This window comes from Telmatherina bonti (assembly GCF_933228915.1).
Source record: "Telmatherina bonti genome assembly, chromosome: 1".
In the NCBI taxonomy this organism is placed as follows: domain Eukaryota; kingdom Metazoa; phylum Chordata; class Actinopteri; order Atheriniformes; family Telmatherinidae; genus Telmatherina; species Telmatherina bonti.
Window position 1 is genome coordinate 14,661,778 of NC_136619.1, and position 21,187 is coordinate 14,682,964.

General features: G+C 39.6%; 1 protein-coding gene across 2 annotated transcripts; it reads left to right on the forward strand.

Annotated features, from left to right (window-relative positions):
- The first annotated feature begins 608 nt into the window (after positions 1-608).
- On the forward strand, positions 609-20,129 carry cyld (cylindromatosis (turban tumor syndrome)). 2 transcript variants are annotated; one of them, XM_079244120.1, is made up of 17 exons: positions 609-910; positions 1,990-2,532; positions 3,937-4,236; positions 6,210-6,315; positions 7,081-7,182; positions 7,704-7,820; positions 12,852-13,240; positions 13,980-14,145; positions 14,235-14,376; positions 14,471-14,593; positions 14,858-14,949; positions 15,066-15,132; positions 16,423-16,555; positions 16,671-16,779; positions 17,044-17,162; positions 17,509-17,725; positions 17,844-20,129. In XM_079244120.1, exons 2-17 carry the CDS (start codon positions 2,041-2,043, stop codon positions 18,026-18,028), a joined length of 2,859 nt encoding a protein of 952 aa, XP_079100246.1. In that variant the 5' UTR covers positions 609-910; positions 1,990-2,040; the 3' UTR covers positions 18,029-20,129. The 2 variants fall into 2 exon arrangements, with proteins under 2 accessions (XP_079100246.1, XP_079100247.1); XM_079244121.1 differs by lacking the exon at positions 7,704-7,820.
- Positions 20,130-21,187: the final 1,058 nt, after the last annotated feature.

Consider the following 21,187-nt stretch of genomic DNA (forward strand, 5'->3'; position numbering starts at 1 on the left):
CATTTTAACTCACATGACCATAACAGCATCACTATCTGCTACAATAATAAAACAGTATTTGATTAGATAATTTTTCATTTGATTATTAGTTTTTTTAAACAACCACAAAGAATTTTAGGTTGTAATGGGGATTAATTAAATAAAATCACCATGTTCTTTTTATACTCCTATGATAATTAAAGGAATGTTTACTGCCCTTGTACAGCCAGTAATTACAAATATTTATCATGCTTAATATAGGAGAATACAAAGATTACTGTGCAATATACCAGTACTTCTCATGCTGAAAAAAGCCCCCTCTCCCAAATTATCCTACTTTAATAGATTGGAATTATTCATATTATAAAGAATTTTCTCTTAAATTGATAAATATTCTTCCTCCACTGCCTGCAATTGATAACAGTCAGCATCATATGGCCTGCAACCTGCACTTCAACCTAACCATATTTTTCCTGCCATCAATGGGAAAACCCCTCAGAGTGGGACTTGGCTATTGACAAATCAGATAGCCAATCAGCGCTTGAGAACAAAAACGAATGACCAATGCCTGTCAGAGAACGCAATGACGTCACGCATCCACTCTGGTGAGGTCGTCTGTAAATAATAAATCGCACAGATGCAGAGATACACCGCATCGTATCACGTATTTTAAAAGTGGGACAGACATATCTAAATGTTATTACAACACTTTAGAAGGTGGCAGATGTCTGCCAGCCTGCTTGTTGCTGACCATCACTGTAGGCCAAATTTATTGTGATACTTAGCAGTTAGGACGCTAGCGTCAGCTAGCCGTGTAGCTAATCAGAGGTTATTACAGGTTGACTTGTCTTCAGAAGCCTCTGTCTATCTAGGATGGGTGCATGAAATGTCAGTCATCTCTAGCATCTAATTGACCTGAAGTGTATCGAAGGTAAGTTGTCCATTTTGTTTACATAAAAAATAAGTGACAATTTGATACATTTTACCCACTTCCCTCTCTTAAAAGGCCTTTGACTGACAGTTTCAGTCCGATGATAAAATGCTGTTGTGGTTGTCAAGGGAAGAAATGTCATGAAAGCTTTGTGTCATCTGGAATAGAAAGCTAAATATATGTCATTTTAGGCTACCACTAGCAAGTCATTTTGAGATTTGGCTTTTTGAATCGTGCTTCTGTCTGCACTGGCTATGACAATCTTAGCTTACTACTGTATGTTTTATAAGCAGATGTTTGATTTTTTTTCATTAAACAAAAGTGCAATAATTTCAGCTACTTGTTTCTGCTGTCAGATCTGGAACAAATAACGGATGTAGAAGCATTGTGATCTGTGCTGAACATCATATCTGAGGTGTGATATGGGGGAAATCCAGCAGTCTGGCATTAGTCCTTTCTTGACTGTCAGAAAAAGTCAACTGTCTGTTCAGGTTTTATTTTTAGTGCCTTAAAATCAGTAGTGCTGAGTATTTACACATATTGCTAAAAGACACAACCTGTGTTGTAAATAAGGAGTTCATGTTGTTGGATGCTCAAAAGCTTTCAGGTAACTGGTGACAAATCACAAGAAATGAACTGGATCTCAGATTTGTGGATGACAGTAATAAACTAGTTAAGACATTTTGTTTAACAATGTTTTAAATGCAGTTATGACTCTGTTACTAAATATTTATCTCAAATGGTAGCATTTATTTTTTCTGTAATGTTCATTAACCAGCCATTTATATTAATTTATCAAACATATACACATATTTATAGTAAAGTCTTTTTTTTTTAACAACAACAAAAAAAAAAAAAAAAAAATCAGTACTTATATTATAGTCAGCCAGTAATTTTGTATAGGAGAGATATTGAGATATTGTGTTCTGAAAAGCATTTCTGTGTTATTTAAATCATGCTATCAGCAATTTGTGAATGCTGCACATTGAAATATTTTGTTTTCCAACTTGTACAGTCGTCTAAACAAAAGCTGTCCTCGGCTTGAGTCTCTTAAGAGTCAAACTTGTGTTTTATTCCAGGCCACCGGTCAAGCTTGCCTTGGCGCTGGACCTGCTCTCTACCATGCAGCCATGAGCTCTACCCTGTGGAGCCAGGAGAAGCCCAGTGGGGGCTTCAGGGAGGACTGGCGCTTCTACATGGTTGTGAAGGAATGCACTGTGGAGAAGCCCCCCCAGAAGACCCTGAGGATTCCCCGTGGTAGTCTGGGCCAGGCCTGCCAGGAACGCAACAGCCTGGGGCGAACGCTTCCCCCATGTAAAGGCAAGAAAAGTCTCCGCATTCTGGATCAGACCAACGTGGTGCTGAGCCTGGATGAGCGGGACGTAGTAGAGCTGGATGAGAAGCTGGCTGAGCTGCTCTTCCCCATTACCAACTGTGAGGAGCGTTACGCCTTGCTCTGCGACAAGTCACGATTGGAGCGCGTCCGTGACATTGACTGTGGCTCCAAGGTGCGCGTCCAACTGCGCTCAGGGGATGAACCACTGCCTGGTGTGGTCCGCTTCAAGGGCTCGTTGCTTCCTGATAGAGCCCTCTCTGGAATCTGGTTCGGAGTGGAGCTGCTGGTGAGAGCTTGTGTTTTTTCTTTTCTATTTAGTGAACACCCTCTTTGTGCTTGCCCACTTTTTTGCATAAGATTTCCAGTTGAAATATTTATACAGGCAAAACTGACATTGTTAAAACGATTCAGTTTAAATAATTTAAATGTGATGCTTAACATTTGGGAAACTTTTTCCTTTATTTAAAAAAAATATTATGATGTTCTGACATGAACGTGATAAAGAAAGGAACAAGAAAAAATGGATTTAATTTCTAAAGTAGAATTAGGGACAAAGAGAGGTTTCTTTATGTCTGAGAATCAGATAAGTAAGGTTGGAGGAATTATGTAGTTTAGCTAGAATATTAATGTCAATGTATTATAATCTGAGCTGAATCTGAAACTTGTATGTAATTATAAACAGAACAAAACAACAACAAAAAATGTCTTGCAACTGCATTCTCTGCTTCTTAGTTTGCACATTGACTTGTAGAAGTTGACATTTAACCTCTAACATGAAAAATACATTTTTTCATGACTATTAAAAGCTGCTTATGCTGAACTCGAAGCAGTGCTGCAGGAACCAAATGACGGTCTGAATGTTTAGGTTTATAGTGCTTTTCCAGTGAGAGTGTTGACATCTTTGTGTGTCACGCGTTTTAGCTTAAAATGCAGGATTATTTGTAGTGCTTGTTGACCGTCCAGATCTGGATGTTTGGTTTGGAAATCTTTACAAATTTCCTACAAATAAGAACTTTGTCCAATTAAAACTACTTCCAAAGACAGAGACAGGCTCTCCATAGCTGTTAGTTATTTATGATCTGTTAGCGAAGACTGAACAAAGCTGCAGTGTTTTAACTAATGTTAATTTAAGCAGATAACAACAACATTTTAATTTTTTTTCCCCAATAATCTCAGCCCTAAATCTGGATGCTTGATTTCATGCCATTTATTCTGGGCTGTATGTACAGTACAGTAAGTAACAAAATACAAAGCGTTGCTTTATTGCAGCACAATGCTGTTTTTATTCAACTCAGTCCAGCTGTAGTCTTCTTGAGTGGGCTGATGGAGCTAAAGCATTCAAAATGTAGCTCAATATAAATGCCATGTTGTATGTGGAAATGCCAAATGTTGGTTCTAAAATTCAGAGTGTGTGTGTAAAAAGATGCACAGTGTTATTTAGGGCAGCTTGTGAAAGCGCCCAGTCTGTATGAGAAAACTTTCACTGTATTTACAATGGCAGTCATATTTTTGCTGCAGTAATCGATCAAAAGCTCTCACAGCTTCCAGGATCTTCACTTCCCTTCACCAGAGAATGCTGAGCAAGCAGCTTTGCTACCTGCCCTCTTAAATATAACAATAAGTTGCTCGTGTGTCGCGTCCCTTCTCTAAACTTGCTTCGTCCTCTTTCGTCTTCTTTTCCTGTCGCCAGGAGGAGGGTCGGGGCCAGGGCTTCACGGAGGGCTCCTACCAGGGCCGCCAGCTCTTCCGCTGTGAGGATGAATGCGGTGTGTTTGTGGCCCTGGACAAGCTTGAACTGTGGGAGGATGACGAAAGTGAGCTGGAGGGGGATCGCAGCCGACCGCCAGAAGACGATCAGGATTTTCCTCCGCTGGAGATCAACTCCAGGGTTGTGGTGCAGACCAGAGAGGGACCCGAGAGAGGAACCATCATCTTTTGTGATCTGCTCCCAGGCAATGAAAGCTTGGGCTACTATGTGGGAGTTGACATGGTAAATTTAACCTTATGTTAAATAGGTTACTACAACCACTACTGTACATCTAAATGATCTAGGAACAAGCAATGACAAAGGGTTTATAAAATCGTTTTAGAGGAGTTTAAATTGTTGTTTTGAGGTAATAATTATTGAACACCTGGAGATTTCTGTTTGATTTGTTTTTTCAGCTGTTTAAGCACCTCTAAGTCTGAGGCTTTGGTTCTGTCTGAGGGTGTGTTGAGGTCCCAGTTTGTTGTGGTGAAGAGAGAGCTGAGCGGCTAGGCAGTTCAGTCTGTCAATTTACTTTCCAGCCACCGCAGTTTGTGGGTAGTGACTGAAAGAATGATTGCTAATATTAGCAGCAGAAACTAAGTACCTCTAAAGGGAGTCTGGAAGCGGTGAGGAGCTCTGTCATCCAGAACGGGCTCTGATTGGAGTTGCTGTTCATCACTGTCACAAAGAGCCGGTTGAGATTGAGCTGTTGATGTTTGCTTTCTTGCTGCCTCTGATTCAAGATGTTTCTGGTATGTCTCAGCAGATTCCTGGCTCGACTGTCAAATTCAATAATTTATGCAGGAAGAGAGTATGTTCATTCGCATCTCTTCTAAGAGATGAGATACCAGCGACATCTGTGTATGCTAAACACAAAGCTGCAACAAGGTATCTAAACTGAGATCAGTGTCTGGAAAGTCACATACTGAGGCTGTCTTCCAGTTGTTCATCCATATGCGAACAAGATGTCAGGAGATGCGTCTGCTTGTGAGATACTTTCTGTCCACACAAGCTGCGTCATATGATTCAAAAACTGTCTCTTTAAAACCAATTGTTTTGTTTGAAACACAGTTAAGATGGGAGATTAGGCTTATCTGTTTTGACTGTTTTGTACATAGATTAATATAATGTGTTTGTGAATTTAGTATAACATTAAAAAAGGATGAGTAATCAGTAAACAGGCAAGCTGGAAAGCATATGATGAAGCAGGTGTCATCAGCATAAACACTTGCTGTCAGTTCTCTGCAGTTTCCTGCTCTGTTCACACACATCCATTCATCTGGTGATGATCAGCTGACTGATTCAGATTTTTGCTTTGGTACTCATGTTGCCCCATTGGATCATATATATGCATCTTTTTTTTTTGTCAGGATCAGTAACTTCTGCCAGTCTTCCCCGGCACCAAACATCACATGAATATTCATGTTGTTAGATGACATTAAATATATTTAAAACTGTTCAATGTTTTCAATCAGACTCTTTATAGTGAATGATGTTAATGATCAGGTTTAGTAGCTTTGTTTTTGTTTCTATCAGTGATCAAGGAACATGTCTTGGTCCCTCAGATTGCAGTAGTTGCTGTCCATGACTACAGTCGTCAGGCGGGAGTGGTGTTGCAGTCATAGTGAGATTGAAGCACATAACTGAGGCATTTGACTGCTGATCGTTAGCAGCAGCTGCAGCAGCAGTAGCCCACTCAGTGCATCTGAGCCTCCCACACAAAGGCAAGGCAGTCACGCGGGGAGTGAGGTAAAGACTTAGCGCTGTATGACCCAACAGCATGGCAAGGGGCCAGCAGGCAGCTGAGGAGAGCCCACTGCTCTGCCTCACTCTGCGTCCAGCCTCGCCCTGACTTCTCTAGCTTGTGGCACCAGCATCCAGCGTGTCTGTGACTGTCCCTCTGAATCCTGGATTCCACACTGAGGAGGAAGAAAACTCAGACTGTGCTTGCAGATGAAGTGGAGCTTTTATGGGGGAGGATCTGAGTTGGAAGATTTTTTTTTTATTATTTTATTTTTATTTGTGTATCTGATGAAGATGAGATAAACTCTTTGGATTATCATAACACCGAGGATCTCTAGGCTGAGCAACAAGACAATTCAACCTCACTCATCATCATAGAGATAGAAGGGGAAGTGCATCCAAGCACAAGTGCGTTACAGCTGGAGAGGAGCACCTGGGATTGTTCAAAGTTGACATGTCTCCAACTTTTGCAGGACAATCCTATCGGGGACTGGGATGGTGTAATTGATGGGAAGCTGCTGTGTAATTTTGCCAGTTTGGAGCACACTCGACTTGTCCCCATCTGCGACGTAATGCCAGGTGAGTCATCCCGCTGTTGTCTCTGTGTTTACATTATGCCAGTGTGCTTGAAACTTCTGAAGTTTTGGAATCATTCAGCTGTTCCTCCCTTGGGTCAGCTCTGAGCTCCTTCTGAGCAGTCTGAGTTTGTGTTTTGCTTACAGCGGGAACAGAGAGCCTTTTGTGTTGATGTCTCACTTGTTTTTGAAAGTCAAGTGAGATACTCTGGCTCTTTGTTCTCCACAGTGGCATATTGATTTGTTCATGTGTGCTGCTGCCACCTCTACGATTCTTCAGGCGCGCGTTCAGGAAATCATGACATTGGTAATTTAGTGAATTTTCCAACTCTGTAAAACGTTCTTTTAGCAGTCTGTGGACAGGTTGCATAAATGATGTATTCACTGACAAAGCTTTAAAATGCATCATTAAACAAATTTAGGTATTTATTGGTTCTGAGTTTGATACTTGACATAGAGAATTATCTTTAATATTATGCCTTAGCAAATGGAAAAGATTGCTGATTAATGGTTTCTAGAGAATATATTTAGTCTTAAACTTAAGCTAAATTGAAGTGTCATGCTAGCAAAGGAAAATTAGACTCTTGAGGCTTTTAATTTTATGTGTATGTGTGTCTTAAAAAGTACATTGGTATAGTAATAACCATAAATGAAACTACTTCAGTTTGCTTACATTGCAAGTGAACTGTGGAAAATACTTACTGTGTGTCACTTTAAACGTGTGCAGACAGCGGTTTCGTGCCTCTAATGTGGCTTTATTTGTGGACAGAATATTCCATGCAGGACCAAAGGCTGCAAAAGCACAGTTTTGCCTCCAGAGGCACCAGCAGCGACAAGTCGTCCTCTGGACAAAGCAAACCAAAGAGCAAAGGTACACCGCGCTGCTGCTGACATGCTAAGCTAGCTGACATATTTATAGCTTGGTTTGATGATAAAGATGCATCCCATCAAAACTGTGAGACTATGAATGCTAGTTTTAACTTGTTTTTCATTTTTTTCTCCTTACATGTTCCACAAATCTTCAAAGTTACCTTTTTTTTTGGTACTGGATACAGTTAAAGTTACATTTAGAATATTTTAGGCAAGTAAAGAGAAGAACAACAACATGCACAACATCTGCGGTGGGATGTTCTTCTAAGTGTTTACTTTTCTCAATATTCCATCAGCTATTCATGATTTTTGTACAGCTGCTTTGGTTTGATGTGAATCCAGCCTTTCTTTACTCTTTTCTTTTTAATTTTTTAAAAATGTTGTTGGAGTCACTGATGCATTATCTTTTTGAAGGATTTGTTGTCCCCCTTTTTTCACTGTTCTTACTTAATTTAGGACACACACTTGAGACACATTAAGCTTACTGTGTGTTTCCCCCCCATGTACTTGTGTGACTTGCAGGATTAGGTCATCAGTGCGGCAGTAGAAGCAAGTCTGAATTTTACTATACTTTAAATGGCAGCTCTCTTGATCCCCCAGCTCAGCCCAAATCCAAAAGCACATGGTACATTGATGAAGGTAAAAACTGGTACTTCTGGGATCAGCCATCTTACCTGCAAGCTCCTGTTTATAAGCTACATGCTAATATTTATATATATGGCACATTGTGTTTATCTAAGTAAGTCTCCTCAAATGTAGCTTAGCCTTTAGAATAAATGAGTCAAAACCGGTTTGTTATGTAACAAATACTTTTTTTTGTTTTAAAAATTGCATTTTTAAGTGTTGGTAATAAATACCAGAAGGTTTCTCATAAATGTGAATTAGTTTATTATATGTATAAATTAAGGCCACTATTAATTTGAATTCATATTTTCATTGTCAGCTTAACATTAAACACGCTTTACAGATGTAGTATCATAATAGATCTAAATGTTGTTTTTTTTAGAAGAAATTATATGCATTTCCAGCTAGTATTTAAAGTGAAGCATCATGCAGATTTATTTTATTGCACACTATATTTTAGTTGACTCTGTGACTAAGCTTCATTTTACTCTGTAAGAGTCTGCTAGTGCTGTCTGCTGTCTTCACCAGGTTAGTTAGTATAAGAAATCCAACCATCATGATACATTATTACATTATTGCTGAAAATAAACAGCCGTCAGCAGGTTGCAAAAGTAACATGTTTTAGATCTCTTAAAGGTATTTGAAAATAAAGCAGGGATCATTGTTCTAGTTTTTAATGTTTTAAAAAAACTCCCTCACTTTATTGAATTTAAGTCCTCTTAAATAGCCACTGTAAATACATTTAACATTAAGTTAGAAAGAACTACAACAAGCAGGACATTTGTGAACTGTGACTGTTCACTTCTTAGTGTTGTAACACAAACTAAGAAATCTTGAGGATGTTGCATGTTGACACAACATTGAAGTTGTTGCAGTGACACATTTGTTACGTGAGATAGATGACTAAAAACTTTCCAAAACAGTACCAGACTGGATTTGTTTACACATCTTATTATTCTGGTTTACCCCCCAAAACAATCGGAAACTATACAAAGATTTATGGTTATAATTTAGGGTTTATGACAAAAAGAAGTTTATTTTGCTTTTATTTCTGATATTACTCAGCTAGCGAAAGAATCGGAGACCCTTGGAAAATGTATTTTGATTCGTGCTGTAATTAGCATGAGAGGAATGGCTCGGCCACTCGTTAGAAAGTTCTGGTAGCAGTGCCATGTGAGGTGCAACAAACTTGAGATAAACATGTCGCTCAAACATGCTTTGCAGAGTGAAAGCCAGTAGTTTGTAGCAGGAGCTTGCTGTAAACGCCTCTCCATTCGTCTTGTCCTTCATCTCCATTTTAGTGTTGTATTCTTGCGGCATGATGTAATGGGTGATGCAAAAGGCTTTTAATAATGCTCAGCGCTGCAAATAAATCAATCACTGTCAAATTTCTGTGGATTCAGATTTCTGTGTGGTAGTGTTTGCATACCAGAGCATTAGTAAAAGCTTCGGCTGGTGGGCGTCAGGACCATTGCTCCACATTGACTCATTGTTTTCTTTGTTTACGTTGGTGTAGGGACACAAGTTGGATTGTTTGTTTGTTATTTATAAAATTCCACTACTCATGCCATTGTTAGTTTTTGCCAGTTGTGAAACAACTTTATTTTGAACTGGGACCAGGAGTTTTTTTTATACACACAGTATATATAACATGCTGGATTTGCAGTGCCAGTTAATTTGTTCATGATTAAAACGTTATACATTAATCATGCATCAATTTAACTGCAAACTTGGAGACTAAAATACTAATACTAATGTCTGGGATTTCAATTAAATACCCCCATGATTGGGGTGCCATCTTCTGGGGCAAAACAAAAAGAGGTTGCAGAAGTATTTCAATCCTTCTTTATGTAATCTCTCTCACTGTACTGCAGAAATTAGGAGGTCAGTCATAAATGCTGACATGCTGTTTTCACAACTGCTTACTCATCCCGTGAATGTGTAATCATTTTAATTTTCTTCAGGGTCACTTTTTTTTTTACATCTGGGGCCATAATTATTCATTTTTTATGCTTCTGGCACTTTCATTTATGTCATGAAGTCTGCAGAAAAGACTGCAAAATGTGTTTTTTTTCTCTCTCTCTTTTCAGCAGTGATTTTTGTGGATAAAAAAGGAATGATGCTACTATTTGTTGACAGCTCAGTCAGCACAAGTTGTTCTGTATCCCTCCTTTCTAAAATTAGAATTCAGAGACAACAAAACAATTATGAAACAACCATGCGGCCAAAGTAGCTTTTAAACACGAACCAATAGTGTTTAAGCAGAAACCAGTTGTTTATAAGCAGAAACCAGTGGTTTATAAGTAATTACACGATTGAAAAATATGAATTTATTGCATCATTTGAATTTAAATTGAGTTTTAACCTGTAAAACTAACATTATTAAATCTAATGCAGAATGTTTGATTGAAAAGTGGCTTTTACATTTCAATTTATAGGTTGTTTGTTCGATGATATGCATAAAACGTGCTCTGTCCATTAAGTTCCAGGGAAAGTCATCATAATTTTACATTGAATATTTAGGGATGAGTTTAGTAATTTGAAGTATTTACCACTTCCTTTCACAAATAAATAATTTTAAATGATCAGTTTAAAAACTACCTCTTGCCTGATGATCGCTTGCACGGTACTTATCCTACTAAAGTACGCATTTAGCTTTACTGTATACTTGGTATTTTTCAAAGTTGTAAACTTTGTATTGCTGTTAAATTAAAAGCTGGAGCCTCCGTCCATCTTTCATATACGGTCTATGGTTTAAATACACACTGATAGTTATTTCAGAGGTTCAAATGGTGAAAAAAGTGTTTGTGGTCATTTTCAGACTTTACCAAAAAAAAACAAATGCAGGAAATGTTTTCTTCTCAAAACAATCTGGAAGCCATAAATGTGTGGTTTGAAATCACAGTATTTTTTACTCTGTTGCAGTAACAAGTCCTTTTTACATTTAATTTTATTCCCCTAACAAGGCATGATTCGGCCGTAGTGCTCTCTATGAAGCAGTTGCAGGATTGTGAAAGTGGCGTAGAGGGAAGGAAGGTTGAAGGGTCACTAAGATTTGAACATGGAGCTGTAGTTCCTGTATATGATAATGCTGTCTACTGGAGGCCTATAATGGATACACCTGAAAGTGCTTCTGCTTTACAGCACAGATTTACATTATATCTATTTCATTGACATGCAGAAGTGTTAAAAACTATTAAATTAGTTTCAATCTTGCAAGCTCTGTGTCTGCACAAAATGAAAACATTTTAGTAGCTCGAGGGTGCATGTTGTGGTCAAAAAGCATAGTTCCCTTTTTTAAGTTTGGAAATGATTCAGCAGGTTTAGTGTTGGCAGATGGCGCCGTTCTCATGTTCTTTAAATTCAATCAACAATAAATTTAACCAAATTGATATGCATGGCAGATTTTCAAAGACCAAAAAGATGTAAAAAAAAAAAAAAAAGCACAAGTCTGTTGGAATTTCAATGCTTATAGGAAAAACCTGCAGAACACATGAAAAAAAGACAAACTAAACTAAAAACATCAGATGGTATATTCCATAAAGCATGCACCTGGGAGGCCCAGAGTAACTTCCCTGCCTCTCACTAACATGACGGATACCAGAGAGAGAGTTTCTAGATCAGTTCCTGGACGAACAGCTCAACTTAATGGCAAACTTTTATCTGCAGTTCTAGCATTAGCATTAGCGTTAGCATTAGCATTAGCCATGCATACATGGCTCCAGTTTGCAGCTTACATGGTCAAGTTTCCAGGCAGAAGCAACTCTTTTGTGGCAAAAACAGGTAGAAGAGACTGAACTGTGGTTTACTGGAACAAAGTCTCATGGATGAATAAATCAAGGATCAGGCCTTCATGTTCATTTCATTTTTCAATTTGAAAACTGATCAATCTGGGTTGAAGTCTGTCGGTCAGACAGCTAACCATGAATCCAGTGAACCCAATGAATCAAACTGAGTTTATTTGTCTTTCCAGGACAGCCAACCAGTCAGTACTCCAGTATACACCAATAGAGCAGTAGTGGTTGGATGGTCAGACAAGCCATTATCCATCAAAGGAACACATGATAGCGTGCGTGATGGAGTTAGCTGAAAGGCATCTGAACATTCAAAATCCTCTGATCTGATGAGACAAAGATTTAAGTATTTAGCTATAACTTCCAGTAATATGTTTAATAGGCCACCTGTTAACAATCAGGGCAATATTACTTTACAGTGGCTTAAAAATGATCCACCCCCTTTTGGCATTTTGTGACAACCTGAACTTAAAACTGAATTGTCCTGCACTAGATTTCTGTTTCACTTTCATAAATTTTGGAAAACTGAAGCAGGGTTTTCCTCATTAATTTTCTAATGTTTAGCACCATACAGTATGTCCTTTCTATTCTGACCTGTTTCCTGTGCTCTGCTGATTTAAAATATCCCCACAGCATGATTCTGCCACCACAGCAGCAGTGCTATTGTTGGTGTAAAGAGAAGCACTGGGTTCGGGTCAGACATTGTATTTTCCTTTTTGATCAGAAAGTTCAGTTTTAATCAGCTGGTAGGAGTATTGCTGACAAAGATGGCTGTACTACGTACTGAGTGAAGAGTTTGACAGTAAACATACAGAACACTCGTCAAACCTGCTTTGTTACAGAGGAAAAATAAAAGTTTTAAACATTAAAAACATGAGAAAATATTGAAAACTAGTAATTTGACTTAAAAAAAAATCTTTTGTTATGTCAATCCAGGATATGTTCATATCCAGCTTACATCCAAGTTCTAGGACTGCACATGTTCCAGGGTAAAAGAATCATCTACTACTATGTATGAAAATGCTCTCAAATGCTAAAATTGGTGTTAATAATCTGTAAGTCTATCTTAAACCATCTGCTGACTGCCAAATATTCCAGTTCCCAGATAGCACTGAGCTCTGACCAGGAGACGTCAGCGATAGGAAAAGAGGGATATCCAGTTTATTCCACAAAGACGTCTGCATTGGTAAAAACAGACATAGAGGACTAAAAATGTGCATAAAGCTCTGGTTTTCTGGCTTCTCTTCTGCAGTTGGAGAGGATCCTGCCAAGTCACTTACTGACACACCCCCCGACTTCAACCAGTCCTCCCCACCCTCCAGAGCCCCTCCTCCTTCCTCGCTGGCCAGTGACAATAAGTTCCACTCGCTGCCCTTCAGCTTGAACCGGAAGCCCGGACCCGTCGACAGCATGAGTCATGGACCCCTCTCCCTCTCGGTCCAGTCTGTGATGGGAGAGCAGCCCGAGCCCCCGTCTCCTGTTGCCCCTCCCTCGCCCCGGCCTCAGACACCCCCTCGAGGACAGCCGGGTCTGGAAGTGGGCTCTCTGGTGGAGGTGAAGGAAAACCCTCCCCTGTGCGGTGTAATCCGCTGGGTGGGTCTGCCTTCTGGCCTCTTGGAGCCTTTGGCTGGGCTGGAGCTGGTGAGACATCCCAGTATAAATGTGGAAATTAGATTAAGACAGAAAGATAAGTGGAAAAATATCAGACCATGTTTTATAACAAATAAGCTATAATCTATCAGGAGACATGTCTGGTTTATCTCATGTGGTGCTGAGGTCATGTGTTGACAACTCTCAATTATTATTATTTTTTTTTTAATTTTTATTGTTCCTTTTTCACTTCTAATCTTTAAAATACAAGATGAAAATAATTGGCGGTGAAGCTTGTTTAGACTATAAATGCATAATTCATTCAGGCTTCCAGTTGTTGAACATTATTGGAAAGTATTGGACAGGATTGTGCATAAAATGGGAATTCATTAGAAATAGATTGCCCTCTTTTTGTAGCTACTTTTTTATGTTTAAATCACCACTTTTCTAGATTCTATTGAGGAAAATTGTGTTATAAAAAGTCACTGTATTTTATTGATTAGAAAATGACCAACTATGGGTTTGCAGGTTTTCTTTTTATTTTATTTTTTTCTAAACTTTTTTTTTTTTTTTTTTTTTGTGACTTTAATTTATTTCTGATTGTTTGGGAACGTAATCAGGATGATGAGTTGGGGAAGTTACGGCAAAGTTTCCTAAACGTTTCACTTTCCTTGTTGCCTTACTGCTCTCTTGATAGTAAAAGATAAAAACAGTACAGCCGCCATCCTTACAACATCTAGGTGATGGTTTTACAGTCATGAGATCACATGATCTGGACCTTTTCTTTTAGGAAGAGGAGTGTCCCGGTTGCACTGATGGCACCTTCAAAGGCACTCGTTACTTCAGCTGCCCTCCCAAAAAAGCTCTTTTTGTCAAGCTCAAGTGCTGCCGGCCTGACTCCCGCTTCCCATCACTGCATCACTCCTCCAACCCAATAGAGCGGTGCAACTCCATTGGTAGATTTATGAATGCTTCCATTTACGAGTTTAACAAATGCTCCATTAGCATACGTGTTTAAATCTGTTTATTTTTACTGCCTTTACAGCATTCGGGGGCTATCTGAGTGAGGTCGTACACGAGAACACACCTCCACGCACAGAGAATGATGGTTTAAATGTCATGGTGGGCAAAAAGAAAGGCATTCAGGGCCACTACAACTCCTGCTATCTGGACTCAACGCTCTTCTGGTCAGTCACAAATGCATTTTTCTACTGATCTCTGGACTCCAGTCGTAACGACTGACTATGCAGGTTTATACAGATTTTCTTTTCTGCTTTGCAGTCTTTTCTCTTTCAGTTCTGTACTGGACACGGTTCTGCTGAGGCCACGATCAAAGACTGACGTAGAATATTACAGAGAAACTCAAGAACTACTGCGCACAGAGATAGTCAACCCGCTGCGCATGTGAGGAACTCTACTGCACGTCTTGGACACTTATATCCCCTTATTTCGAATAAATAACCTTGATCTTTATATATCTTTTCCTTATATAAGAGGCTAAAATGTAAACGATGTAAAGCAGCAAAGAAGGAAGTTTTGTCCATCTAAGTCATCTCACTCATCAAACCCTGAATGCACATTAGATGGAAATCACACAATCAGAGCAGAAGCCAGCAGATCACATGTGAGTGTTTAGCCAGCGTGTAACGTCCTCTGTCTGTTTCTTAGACATGGGTACGTTTGTGCCACGAAAGTGATGAAACTCAGGAGAATCTTGGAGAAAGTAGAAGCTGCCTCTGGGTTTACGTCTGAAGAAAAAGGTACAGTTTTTTCCTAAATAAGTTTTGCTTGTTAACAGGACTTTATGCCCGGAACTTTATTGGTGGAAGTTGTGCTTTATTGATCAATTACTTGAACATGTGAATTTGTACTGCAGATCCAGAGGAATTCCTTAATATACTTTTCCATCACATACTGAGGGTGGATCCATTGCTAAAGCTAAGGTAAGAGCAAGTTGAGCTGTTTCTCATAACACACATTTTTTATCCCAGAGCAATGATAAATGCAATCTGAATACAATGTGTTCTGGTAACTATTATAGGTACAGAATTAGTCCGTGTAAATTAAGTGATATTATTATATTTGTTCTGCGCCACCAGCTGTTTTCTAAGTCTGAGACATGTAGATCTGAACACATTTGCGCCGCAGAGCTCACAATGAGACTTGACTGAAAAAGGAACGAGAAGAATTTCTTTTGTGTCATTATGCAAACTGGTTCTACAGATTTATTTATAATCTTAACTTTAAAATCTAGATGAGCAGAGTTAATGGTAACTGAGGTTACTCTTTCCTCTTCTGACTCAGAACTTTAAAGTCACAGCAAATAATGAATAAGATAAACAGATCTTGGTGAATGAGGTCCAGAAATGATTGTGAAGAGAAACTGTTTAATGAATTAATTATTAAAGGATAAGTATAACTCTAATTTTTTGTCAGCTATGTTATAGCTCTCGTTTCTGGCCTGACATATCAGAGCGTTTATTATTTTTGCCTCGCGGAGGTTTTCCTTCGGCACTAACAACCCACCACCACCGCACAGTAAGAGTACCTCTGCTGGTGGGAGTTCTGGGGATCTTCTGTAACTTTTCTCTCCTCAGACATGTTTCGAAGCACATCATGTGAAACAGGAAGAGCTTGACATGAGGAGAGGAAGCTGCTCCGATGCCTGCAATGTGCAAGCTGGGTCTTTTTCAAGCGTGGCAATGCGGCTGAATGTTGGCTTTGAAACAGCTGAATGAAAATCCCCAGTTTATTTAAAGAACAGCACTAAATTGCAGTAAATTTTTACTGGTATTGTACTCTGAATATCATTTTCCCCACAGAATCATATAATGTCTGGGACCTTGAAGGGGGATGCTGGTCAGTTACATACTTCTGACTTACAGTGTTATTTATATTTACATTAAAAGTAAGAGAATTTCTTAGTTTTCCTCTCTTTCTTTAACATTATATTCCTAATTCTAAGCAGACTGTGGAGGACCAATCAGCAGCCACATTCATGGGGATCAAATTAGCTGCTGATAACTTACAAGAGAATCAGTCCTATGATCACAACTGTAATGCACCAGTATGTGGTCTTCCTCTTTGTGCTCGGAGCAGAGAGGAACTGTATCTGTCCCAGCACGCCGGTGATGCAGAGTTACTGAAAAGAAATACAGTATTTATCAGCTACTTACATTTGATTTCCATCTAAATAAAACTTGAAGGGACAAGTGTTTTTTGCTGTTTTCCAGGTCAGCAGGTCAGAAGGTCCAGGACTGTTACTTTTATCAAATCTTCATGGACAAGAAGGATAAAGTCGGGGTTCCCACCATTCAGCAGCTCCTGGAGTGGTCCTTCATCAACAGTGACCTGAAGTTTGCTGAGGTGAATTTACTTCATTTACCCATTTATTTATATGTTATACTCGCTAATATGTTTAAACTGTTTTATTATTGACTTTTAAAGTTCTTGTCTCTGTTTTTTTTTCTGCGTCCCCAAGGCTCCCTCCTGCCTTATCATCCAGATGCCCCGCTTTGGCAAAGACTTCAAAATGTTCAACAAGATCTTTCCGTCCTTGGAGTTAGATATCACAGACCTTCTTGAAGACAGTGAGTTGTAGCTCCTGTTTTTCTTCCAGTCTGTCAGTGTGATGTGCTGATCAGTCGTGGATCAGAGCTGCGTGGTATTTGGTTATGAAATCCCTCTGAGCTATCACTAGAGCTCAGAAGAAGGCACCCCCACCCTCCCACAAACACACACACACACACACACACCTTTTTTTTTTTCATTAACTCTCCAACCTGTTCTTAACTTTTTAAAGCACAGCGGCAGAGTGTGTCAGCTCCGCTAAAAGTTTGTGTTTTGTTATCCAGCTCCGAGGGAATGTCGTATCTGTGGAGGCCTGGCTCTGTACGAGTGCCGAGACTGTTACGAGGACGGGGACATCACGGCTGGCAAGATCAAACAGTTCTGTGAAAAGTGCAATACACAGGTAAACAACAGAGGGCATTTTTGCTGCTTTACAAAAAAAAAAAAAAAAGGACAACTGTGTTGCCAGAGTTAGTGTTGTCCACTTGGTGGCGCCAAATCCAAAGAAATGACTCTCTCAGTGAGCGCGTTGCATGACAGCGGATCGTCTCCCACAGCAGAAGGAGCACCTTTATTCACTAATGTTGAAGCTACATTACCTTGAATCTGTCTGTTCCATAGAAACATGGAGAAACTGCAAAAATAAAACAACAAAAACATTTTAATTTTGTTTTGTTTACCGCCTCTGTTAACAGAATATTGTTGCAAGTTTCAAGTGTCATCGTGTGTTTCTGCTGATGATGATTCAGGTTCACCTCCACCCGAGGAGGAAGGCCCATCGGCACGGCAAACTGTCCGTCCCCAAGGAGCTACAAGAAGGAATGGGGCGTCAGGGCAGCTTTCCCCGTCAGAGGATGGAGCTGTTCGCCGTGCTGTGCATCGAAACCAGTCACTATGTGGCCTTCGTGAAGTACGGCAGCGCAGATTCTGCCTGGCTCTTCTTCGACAGCATGGCTGATCGTGACGGTGGGTGTTGCCGCCGTACGAGAGCACATCTCTGAGCTGAATTTTGGAATTAACCAACGCTACATGTTGTTGTGTGTTCATTGTGATGTTTCTAATGATGCTGCCTGCGGTTCTCCAGGCGGGCAGAATGGTTTCAACATACCGCAGGTGTCTCCCTGCCCAGAGGTGGAAGCGTACCTGAAAATGACTCCAGAGAAGCTGCACACCCTTGACCCCAAGAGCATCCAGGGTCAGGCGCGACGCCTGCTTTGCGACGCCTACATGTGCATGTACCAGAGCCCGACAATGAGCCTGTACAAGTAGAATGCTCTCACAAACCCTGTACACTTCCTCCCCTGCCCCTCAGCCACTCCATCTGCGCCTCCCTCAGGGCAGGAGATTCCTGGAGAGACCGTAAAGTGAAAGACAAACTTACTGAAGAGGAGCTGCCTGACAGCAGGGGCGCTACCCAGAGTAAACCTCTCCACTCCTCCTCTCCTCAATGCCTGGTCGTTTGTGGAGGTTGGGGAGACGGAAGAGAGTGGGTGAAGCCTATTTGCACTGTGCATTAGTTGAAGTGTTGTGTTCTTCATGTAGTCCTATGTAGCTTTCCTGTGTCTCACAGCTGAGCATCGGTGGTTAATGAAGCAGAGGAAAGCATTGTAAGGATTCACTCCCAGTTTAGGGAGGAAGGAGATGATGGACGGCGAGGCGAATGGCTGACAATGAAAATGCAGCAATAAACAAGACAAGCTTGTGGGAGGACCCCAGCTCACCTCATTTACCTTAAGAAAAGAGGAGTCCTGCTATTCTTAATCACTGTAAACGATGGGAGCTTTCCGTAATGCACATTAAAGAAGCAACACAGTTCGCAAACCTCATCCAACCTGTATGTGCTGTTCTAAAAACTTGTGTAAAATCTCTTGGTAGCGTAGATTTCTCCAGGTAGTCACATCAGCAGAATAAACGGTCAGCCCCCTGCGCAGTCGCATTAAGACCAGGCTATTCTGCTTTACATGAACTGGTCCGCACCATCACATTTCCTCCTCATGCTCTCTAAATGTCTTTACAGTTCACAGAATAAGGTGTAGCCCATTGTGAAGGTTTCACTTCTCCATACAGTCACATAGCAAGTACTGCCCCCTCCCTCAACCCCAAGCGAACAGATCAGGAAACATTTAGGTTTTAGGATTCCATCTGAAAGCACAGGGAGTGCTAATATGTTGGTTGGGAGGCATCAGGGTTTTGTTACAGAATACAAATTTGCTCCTCTGCTGTAGCTTTAAAGAATGGCCTGCATTGCTAATGCAGGGTGGATGGCAGATAAATGCATGATGGGAGATTTGTACAATGGCCTCTGTTGTAAAGCTGCTTGGTGGAGCGCTCCATGCATTCATAGGGTCAATGAGGTGAAAAAGTGGAAAAGTCTGGCTGTTTCTTAGAGAGTGTGAAGTAAAGAAATGCAACATCTCGCTCATTGTGTTAATGAGTAAATCTAAATTATGTTTTATGTTTACAAAGCCTTTTGTTTTTTTTTTCTCTCTGCCCGTCTTTGGCAGGTCTGATTTCCAAGAGAAACAAGTACTGACTCTCGCTGCCTTTCATGAAAGAGTGACATGCAATGTTTCCAGCCTGGCAACAGATAACAATACAGTCATGATCAAGTTATTTATTACAATCTAATAACACCACAAAACTTGTCTAAATAAAAGAAAAAAAAGAAAAAAAGAAACTAAAAGCAACCAGGTTTATGATACTATAAGGTTTGGGTACTCCTTGTCCTCTTTCATTGTATATTTAAGTGAGTTCTTGTACTTTCTGTTGTCGTAAAACAACTACTGAATGTTAATAGTGACACATTGAGCGGTTAAAAGATGCGAGATGAAGAGGCACAGTGGTGGAAACCTAACCTTTAAATATGTGTATTTAAAGAATATTTAATTAAAAAGAATCAAGTAAAAAGATCCTGTTGGAATCGATTATATTCCAGGTTTATAAAGTACAGAAATCAAACCAGTTGTTTTTCATCTGGAACACACAACTGGAGAAAATCAGCCAACTTGAGACATGAGCATCAGCATTACATTTATCTATTTTTCCTAAAATGAATTATAGATTTTTAGATGTTTAGTACGAAGAAAATGCGAAAGGCTGGCCAACCCCCCCCTAAATTACACGTGTTCTGTGGTCATTTCCACTGTCGCAGGGATTCTGACAGTGGAACGCCCTGCGTGAGCTTTTCCTGCACTGCTGGAACTTGCCACCGACTGGAGTCTTGTTCTCTTTGACTGAAGTCTCAGAAAGGAGGACGGGATTTTGTGATGTTTTTTTTTTTTGTCTTTCTGTTGCATCTGTACAGTATAGACATATGTAACAGGTGGGAAATTAATGTCAGTGATGTTCCTGTAAATGTTAACTAAATAAAGCCCATTTTGAAGGGTACTCTGCTTGTTGTGAGTACGTTTGAGAACACCTGAAAGCATCTTCCGTGTTGGATTCAGTGTCACTGCGACTTGTTCACGCATGAGCATAATATTTTCTCAGCCAGTGTGCCGTTGTTAAAAAGCCTTCAAATTTCAGTTTAAGGTCATGTTAGGACAACAATGATGCTGGAGGTGCAACAACTTTCGATAATAAAGGTGTTAGTGCTGATTATCATTGGTAATAAAAGATTTTAGTTTAACTTAAATTTTCTGGTTATGAAGCAGGGTTGTTTAAAATAATTTTATACTTTTTATCTGCGGGCAAAGAACTTTTGTTTTTCGCATCTCTTCATTTAGTTAAAAAGTTACATTATTACATATAAATACAAATGTAAATGTGCTCCACCTAGCCGTAGCCCAAAGCTTTCGGTTTGGAGAATTTGCAATCGTGATGCAAACCTACAAATTACTTGAAAAGGTTTCACAGCAGCATGAATCTGTCATAAAAATCAAGTGAAACTCTAAAAATGAATAGTGGATGCTAACTGCAGAGCTCTTGCAGAGATCCAGAAGTTGCCAGCACTTCTCCATTTCATATTATTTCTTTTACTATTTCGTTGTTGGTATTTTGGGATTAGACCAACAGAATTTATAACCAAATCTGATTCAGTCTGATCGAATCTGAAGTGACATAAAATCCACTATATTTTAAACCCACTATGATTTAAAGTGACAGTAATACTTAACAATAATAGTACAAATCATATACTTAAGTAATGTGTAACTCACAATGAACTGATGCATTATTTTATGAAGACTATCACAAATTCCTGTTGCTCATCATGAACTAATGATGATCTCAATGTTGATTCATGTGATTACTTGACCTCTAATTGATCATCAATTGAGGAACATTAGTTGACTGTTAATTCATCAATATGTCAACAAATTTGCCAATTTAGATAGAAATATATCATTTAATCCTCTGCTACTTTTTTTTTCATTTTTATTTAAAGCAACACACACTCAGAGAAGTTCACTTTGGTAACATGGATATGTA

Bases quoted from the DNA above. Each gene is read 5' to 3' on its own strand.
- cyld (XM_079244120.1), top strand. From the start codon at position 2,041: ATGAGCTCTACCCTGTGGAGCCAGGAGAAGCCCAGTGGGGGCTTCAGG. The intron at 2,533-3,936 runs GTGAGAGCTTGT...TCCTGTCGCCAG, and splicing joins GGTTCGGAGTGGAGCTGCTG to GAGGAGGGTCGGGGCCAGGG. The intron at 14,950-15,065 runs GTACAGTTTTTT...TTTGTACTGCAG, and splicing joins GTTTACGTCTGAAGAAAAAG to ATCCAGAGGAATTCCTTAAT.